Raw genomic sequence first — 8,284 nt, forward strand, 5'->3', positions numbered from 1 at the left:
AAGTAAAACATGACCTGTCCTGTACCCTTAATGGTGAGTGTTGACACCTCAGTACATATCGATAAAGATGTGGTTTGATGACCATTGGAACAGTTACCAGGTTTTTCCAAGGGTAGCTGCATAGGCAGAGACCATCCTCACTCATTTTTGATGCACATTCAGTTATTTTGTTCTATACGCAGCCTAAAACAGTCAGACACCCACCAGTTCAGGGAAAAAAAGCTTTAAGGGTTACTCTGTTTCAAGAGTTTAAGAATTAAATTACTTTTGACAAACAAGCACTTGCACCTGAGGTGGGAGGGGCTTATAAAGAATATGTGCAGGAGGAAGGCTTTATCTACAAATATGAATTGTGGCACCCCCACCCTCTGTACAGTTCTAACTACTGCAACGTAAGTGGTTGAGAGAAATAAAATATATTTATTACTGGCTGGCTCATGACTTCTCCACACAACTGCATGCATGCCTCTAATTTAGTACTTTTCTTTCATTAAATAAGGATGCGTCTCTGCAAACCTATTCACACACAATGCACTGAGCTGTTTAATTCTCAGGCAAAGTCACTGTACATGGCAACAGTAAGCATGTATAGTTTATCCCTCAGGTTTCAGTGGAAAGAAACTCCATGAATGTAGAGATTAGGACTGAACCATAACGTGACAACACCTGAGTGAAGGTTAACAGTTGCCAGGCACCCAGAACATAACCACAGAATAAATCCCATCGTAGCAATTATTTTTCAAAATAAGGACCCTTGTGGCGCAACTTGACAGTTTACCCCAATTTTATTTGTGTCCTTTGGAAATTCTATTGCAGACAACATATTTCATTGTCACAACACATTTCAATCTACAATGTACAATAATAAAGGGTTGTAAATAGGTCAGTAGAGATGAAACACAGCTGGGTGTGTTACACAGTTAAAGCAAAACGGTTCGTTTGGAAAAAATAAAACGGTGAGTGGCAAACAACGAGCAGTGTGAATGAGGACAAAGTCCTGACCAGTAAAATATTTACAGATGCTGCGTTTTTAGAGGAAAACGCTGCGTATTCTACTGTCAGAAAGACAAACTCCAATAACAAAATCTTTAAAAAGTACAGCAATGACAATTTAAAACCAGGTTTCATGTTCTTCATATTTTAGTAATTGTTTCTTATATCTTTACAAAAGTTCTGCCTCCCCTCCGTACACCCCACTGCCTGCCCTCCTTTGCAGTGTTTCTACAGTTAAGACAAAATCTGTTTAACTTTGAGCGATCAGGCACAGACATATCGTGGCCTATATTAAAAATATAAAAAGGACAGTGAAAAGACGATGCTATCTGGTTTGGACGTTTTTAGTCGCTCATCTCCATGTCTTCCTGGTGGTGATCATCTCCATTCAGTTTGGACTTTTTGGGGATTTGGCCCTCAGATCTCTCCATCTCCTCCTGGCTTTTCGGGGACGAGATGGAGTCAGAGTCGCTCTTCCTCTCGTCCTCCTCCTCCTCTCCTTTTTCGCTGTCATAACCCTGCTCCTCCTCATCGTAGTCCCGAGTCACCTGTGCCGCATTTAATCACGTTAATGACGAGCAGAGTAATGCATCCAGCCACCTGTCGCTAAACAGTGCCTGCTCTACATACCTTAACATCTCCTTTCTCGCTGTCGGACTTGCGGTCCCGATCTCGTTCTTTGTCTTTGCTCTTTTTTTTCTTACTGTTGGAGCGTTCGCGTTCGTCTCTGCTGCGGTCCCTGTCCTCCCTTCTGTCTCGGTCCCTTTCCTTCTCACGGTCCTTGTCCTTCTTTTTTTCTTTCTTGTGGCTGTAAAGAGAACAAAACTAATTTTAAACTGTGGCACTCAAAATTAAATAAACTTCATTGTACATCAGATGGAGAAAGCTCACCGTCTGGGGGACGGAGACCTGGAGACCCTTCTCTTAGGGGAGCGAGAAGCACTGCGACTTCGCCTGTGTCTCCTGAGACACACAAAGGAGTAAAATAAGTAACATTCATAAAAACATCCTCATCATTTATTCAGGACTTACTTGATTTTCTGCTGTCTATAGAAGAGTTAGAGCTTCTGGTCTTTCACACTGTAAATTGGCTGACCTGCATTTCATCATATTATCACACCGTATTCAAGACTACTCACCGATTAATGCTCCGAGACCTCCTGGCGCTGCTGTAGCTTTTGGGGGGAGTCTTGGATCTTTTCTTGGACTTCTCCTCCTTCCTCCTGTCTCTGTACGAGATGAAAGCAAACAAAAACATTACCAAACATTTTCATGCCTGAAAAGTCTCAAAACCTGGAGCTGCCCACTGCCAACATTAAAAAACAAAGCTCAAAAATATTTTCGACAAATTTCAATTTTGAAATGATCAACCTCTGGTCTCCAAGCACACTTTGAAATGAAACACAGGAGCCATTTTGCTCCTCAGGATAACAGCTGACCTAGATCTACTGCGACGGCTTCGATCCCGGGAGTAGGACCTCCTCCTCCGTGGGCTCTTGGACCTCCTCCTGCTCCTTGAATGAGACCTACGCCGAGATCTGCTCTTCGAACGTCTGCTCAAAATAAGCAGCAGCACATTTACAAACAATTAATATTCAAAAATATACTTATTAAGAAACTAGAATGGCTTCACCCGACATTGCCGTAGACTCATCTTTACCTGTGTCTTGAACGAGATCTGGTTCGTCTACGCCGTGAACGCGAACGGGAGCGGGAATGTTTGCGCTTGTCATCTTTCTTACCTGTAACAGTAAAGACAAAGTTATACATGTATTATACATTTACTTACTGCTCTCTAAACATCAATAAACAGGTAAACTGAGAAGTAATTTCCGATAACACGTAATCTATATGAAGCAAGTATTTCTGGTACAGTTATATTTGAAGCGTGCTTTGAAACCGCACTCACTTCCTGGTTCAATAGCTGCAGAAATAAGAGACTGGGCCTCTCGGACTCTCTTCATGGCCTCTTCAATCTCCTTATTCGATGCATCAGCCTTCAGCCCTGGACTCAAGTTCAATCCAGCTGCAAGGTTCAATCTGCAAATGGTATCAATTATTTAGACACTGCTCAAATAAATATGTATGCTGACTGGACTGCACAACCCGTCTGTGTCTGCACTTTTCTTACTTGGGATCCATGGATTGCATGAGCTTCAGGAAATCTGCGGAAAGAGCCTGGAAAGAAAGGAAGACAAGGATATTACTATGATTTTAAGAACTAAGAACTTTTTCTTGAACTTAAACGGCGCTATGAAGGTAACTGATCCTCACCTGGGGGTTCATGTTCGGTCCGGGCATTCCCATAGCAGCCATCTGCTCAATGCTAGGAGCTCCAAGACCGCCAAATGGTGTCGCTCCCATCTGAAATGTGGAGCATAGACACTAGAATATATTGTAGAGGTAAAAAGCATAGCACGCTTTATTTATGTAACGTTTTGGAGGGGGGATTTTTTTTTAATAGGATACTTTCAGATGTACTGTTTTTATTATTTTCAGAGAATTGTGCTTTAGAAAGAAGAGGGGTGCTTGCAAATGGGCCTAAGGCTTTGTGATGGATCAGAGGAAAGTGTGTTCAGCAGGCTCCAAGCACCTGCTAGTCAAAATCTGTGGTCCAGTAGCTAAATCTGATCAAATAGTAGCATTGCTAACTCTGAACCACCAGCAGCTTGCTTAGTTTGAATGAATTACTGTGCTTTTAGACATAAATGTTACCAAATATCCCCACCAAGACGAAAAAAAAAAAGCCTGCTGTGTGTTTGTTTATTGCAATAAGGGAGATTCATGCCCATTTCCAAGTTAAATTTTGATTGATGGCTGCAGAGAAGGTAGGAGCAGTTTTAGAAAATCATCAACATCTAAAATATCTCTTTTTCCCCTGATCAAATAACAGTTAAATATTATTGTATGATATGTTATGTGAAAATGTAAAAACTCACAGATGCCAGAGGATTCGGTGTCGGAAGAAGGCCTCCACCGGGCATCATTCCTGCCACAGCATTGGCTGGAGCCAACAGCGACATAGCTTTAGATTCATCGGGAATGACTCCTGGAGGAAAAACCAAGAACATCTCAGTACATCTTCAAAGACGACGTCGACAACACTCAGACAAGACTTGCAGACAAGCCACCTCAGTCTAACTACACTGTAGTAAAAGAATGAAAAACAAAAATCCACTTTTTTGTCTTGTCTGTAAATCTTGATCCCTGACTTTTGTTGTTGTTGTTGCTGTTTTGCTTTGTTGTGAATATGATTGTAGGATTAGCAGCTATAAGTTTCAAAGTCACAATACACACTGTGGTCAACACTGCCAAGATTTTATCACCTGTACTTGTTTTTTAAGTCATGAACCAAACGTAAGCAAGCACAGCCAGTTGTCCCGTGGGATGTGCTCTCAACTTTCATTAGATGTTTTATGAACAAGCGACTCGCGCCGGCTGCTTCGCTATAAAGCACACAAAAACATTGAGATACAGAAAACAAAGTTCATGATTTGGGTGTAGACACAAGGGTACATTTCAACATCACTTACCATTACCAATACAAAAAACAGAAAAGGCTTACTCATTTGACCTTTTCTAGCCTTTTTCTGGTGGGTTCTCTCTCTTTTTGTTTTTTTTTGTACAACCCCACCACAAAGAACACTTAACAACCAGGTAAAGTACTGCTAATCAAATACAGTACTGACAGGTTTTAGCCAACAGTATGTCAAAAAAATATAGTAAATAAACAATAATCTACACTGAACAATTACAGGCTATTGGCAGCAAAGGTAGTGATAAGAAAAATATTCCCAAAGCTGAAGAGAACCAAACGGTAAAAATGACAGAAAAAAAAATGTCATGAGATGATCATCCATGGCTGTGCAATCTGAAAACAGGCTATTTTTTAATCTGACATGTTTCTTTACATTATGAAGGGAGGAGAGAGGGAGGGAGGGAGAGAGGGAGAGAGAGAGAGAGAGAGAGAGGGGGGAGACATGCACCCACGCACACCCACGCACACAACAGAAAGGACACTTGAGAAACAGGATAAGGCTGCAGAAGACAAAACTGTTGGTGGCATTTTCAGCGGGGCCTGGTAAATAGGGCTGGCTGAACCAGGAAAAAGAACTGTAAAACACAACAACAAAAGAAACACCACTGTTAAACTTGAGATTCACTCAACTCGTTCAGAGTCATGTTTGGAGAGGGTCAATTTAAAAAATTAAGTTAATAAAAATGCATTTTTACGGCAACATCAAGAGGCTTAAAACCATAATTATCTCTTGTGTTAGTGAAAGTTTTGGAATGCAAATTTACAGTATAATAATAATATAGTAATAACAGTAATACAAGGCTTTGGGAAATAAAGCAAGTAAATGCCGAGGGCAGTTTCTGCGCTTATTATGACCAAAAGCCAAATCAGAATTAACTGCCACAACACCCGCTGGCCAAAACTCAGATGATGGCAAACACCTTCAAAAATCTAGTCTAGCATGCACAGCTGATTAGTTCTTCTATTTGGCATGCTTTGTGCTGGTGTAGGGATGTCCCGAACATTTTCTCTTCTTTTATTGGTTTAAAGTCTGATTAGTGTTAACAAAAGGAAACGGACCCAAATCTTGATCCAGTATTCATATTTTCCCCTCTAATGTAGCTGTGTGATACGTTTCCAGCTAAAGAAATTGACATTTAAAAAAAGAAAAAAAAAAGTCAGTTCAGTTTGGATACTTGTGTGCGTGTTTGAAGGGGATGGATTCAACATCCACACAGGTGTTTTCTCTTATTAGGCTGATCAGACCAGTTTTCAGGAGCTTCCCCCTAACTCTTTTCCTGGTTTTCTTGCACCTACTGGACTAGAGTTTGCGATCCAACCATCACAGCCCAACCCAAGCCGATCCTAAAAACATGATCAAATCAACCAATAACCGAAACACCTATGTGTATGTGCAGAGCATTTACTGCTATGTCACTGTGGATCTGATGGCTTTCACAGTATCTAAGACAACATTAAAACACATTGCTGCCGAATTTCAATTCGCAGAAGGTTAAAATATAAACAGAGGATCAGAAATGGTTCCGATATGTTTGGATTGCCTTGACACTATTCTACTTGCTCGGGGTATCCCTTATTTGGTGAATGCCTACTACATGACACACATTGTATCTGAGAATATAAAAAATCCTTTCAACATGTGAGGACATTAGATTTCCCTGCACCCTCCCAAATCCCCTAATTTGATTAAGCAGTTGTGAGGCTATTTTTTATTTTTATTTTTTCAAAAAAAGATGCCTTGAACAGAGAGGAAAAAAAGTTAATATTTTACTGCAGAACAAGAGAGAGAAGGGGCTTGCGATTGGTGCCATTATTTTTTCTAATCTCCTGATGGCATCAGAGGACCACTTTCAGCCAGCAAGGAAGGGGCTCTCTGCAAATGACTTGTCCACTATGAAAACCACAACACAAATAACAGAGAGAGAAGTTTACAGCTAGATTGTAAGACACAGACACAAATGTACATTTCCCTTTTACATACCTAGAAATGCCAAGCACTGAAAAGCTTAGCTGCTTTCTCATGGCAGTAGGAAAAACAGAAACCTCAATGTCTCTAGTGTTTGCAAGTCTAACAAATACACCTACGCATTATGACGTACGTTCAGAGATGACCACAGCCAAAGGAATAAAACAGATACCCACCTTCAGCGAAAGGGACCACGATCAAGGCTCTGTCCACGAAGACTGTGTTCGTCAGGTGTTGGGAAACTCCCACAGACTCAGCCTCAAGGAATTTTACAAAACAGACACGTGAAGTCACAGGCAAGGGAGAGTCACTGGAAGAAAATACAGATAGGTTGTGCAAAGAATACAAACAAGGGGAGACAACATGCCTTCTTCATACTCAGTCTGTGTCCACAGGGACAAGAAAGCACAGGAGTGACTCTTGTTCCCTGCATCCTCTGCATAGTACAACACAGTATCATCCAGAGGTGACACACAACCTTTTTCTTCAGCCATTTCTGATCCTGTTGCACTCCTTAGCACCACAGTATGAGGATAAAACTCAATACTGGTATAAAACTGGCGGCGATCAAACTTTCAAACAGTTACTAAATTGTTACAACTACATCTACCCGGAAAATCACCACCTTGATTATTTCATACCTGTCCAGTAGCCACGTGTAATTCAACAGAGAAAACACAACACAGAGAGAATTAAGGTAAGAAAACACTGTGCAGTGTGTACTGTAGCTCATTATTGTCCACTGTGGATCTAAACAAAGCATGCACCTAAGGAAATATTCCAATTTAGCTCAACCAGGCGTGTAACCAAATGTCCCACTGCTCATTAAGAGTCATAATTAGTTGTTCTTTTGCACTGTTGCTGGTTTAGGATGCTAATCAACTGCTCATTTTATACGAAAAGCTGCCACATAAGTCCCACTTGAAATCAAAATAATTAGGAGCAACTCTGGTGATTATTAAAATTAAGCCATTCATGCTTATTTCTCCCGTGTATATTTTTATGACTTTGTTTTCTGACGGAGAGATTACAGATAACTCGATAAACAGGATGTATAGCTGCCTACCGTGTATGTGTTAGATAACCGACTTACACAAACGATTACCAATTTTTTGATTGCTTAATCGACAAATGTGATAATCGGCAGATGCGTATGGATGAAGAATTGAAGTATTGTTAAATACATGCATATCTAATTTGAGAGAAGCAAGCGTTGCCACGTTCAATAAAGACGCGGGAGCATTAGCATTAGCACTACCGTGCAGCGAGGCCTGCTCGATGCTGTAGGCCTCAGCAAGAGCCCCGCGTGAGCCGCCATAGATTGTGGAGGAGAGGATAATTTACCAGTTCATAATTCACAATACTCACTCGGGCGGGAACAGTTTGAGCTCCTCTATGGTTCCGAGGAATCCAAACAGAGTCCTCATTTGTTCGGACGTCGTACTCGGTGAAACGTTTGTCACCTGGATTACGTGCGTGTTGGAATTCATTTTCGCGAGTGCTATAGTCGAGCTAGCTATATGCTAGCAGCGTCCCCGAATCTTAAACAGAAAAGACAAAAACTGTAAACGTTCACAACTACAAAAACATCAGGCGACCACAAAAGTTAGCATCTTCCCCAAAGATAGATGGTGGCTGGTTTTTTTTGTTTTGTTTTGTTTTTTTCCTCCGGACAGCCCTACAACAGTGAGCACAGAACAACAATGCCACTGCCCAAACTGTCGTGAGGTTGCTTTGGATACTTCAGGTACTGTTTGTAGAATCGTACTTAAGAATTTTTCCTCCAT

General features: G+C 41.1%; 1 protein-coding gene across 4 annotated transcripts; it reads right to left on the bottom strand.

Moving 5' to 3' along the window:
• Nucleotides 1–766: 766 nt before the first annotated feature.
• Nucleotides 767–8,242, bottom strand: LOC102301899 (serine/arginine-rich splicing factor 11). Of its 4 annotated transcripts, none has more exons than XM_005920976.1 (12): nt 7,866–8,242; nt 6,674–6,807; nt 3,933–4,042; nt 3,268–3,357; nt 3,125–3,171; nt 2,903–3,033; nt 2,654–2,735; nt 2,433–2,546; nt 2,133–2,222; nt 1,885–1,956; nt 1,624–1,801; nt 767–1,541 (listed from the first exon to the last, which is right to left on the bottom strand). In XM_005920976.1, the coding sequence occupies exons 1-12, from the start codon at nt 7,985–7,987 to the stop codon at nt 1,338–1,340; spliced, it is 1,374 nt and encodes a 457-aa protein (XP_005921038.1). In that variant the 5' UTR covers nt 7,988–8,242; the 3' UTR covers nt 767–1,337. The 4 variants fall into 4 exon arrangements, with proteins under 4 accessions (XP_005921038.1, XP_042078469.1, XP_005921041.1 ...); XM_042222535.1 differs by adding an exon at nt 4,320–4,439 and having other exon boundaries at nt 6,674–8,242; XM_005920979.2 differs by having other exon boundaries at nt 3,933–4,439; nt 6,674–8,242.
• Between the last annotated feature and the right edge of the window lie 42 nt (nt 8,243–8,284).

This window comes from Haplochromis burtoni, unplaced genomic scaffold (genome assembly GCF_018398535.1).
Source record: "Haplochromis burtoni strain Fernald_Lab_line unplaced genomic scaffold, NCSU_Asbu1 Contig_5, whole genome shotgun sequence".
Classification (NCBI taxonomy): domain Eukaryota; kingdom Metazoa; phylum Chordata; class Actinopteri; order Cichliformes; family Cichlidae; genus Haplochromis; species Haplochromis burtoni.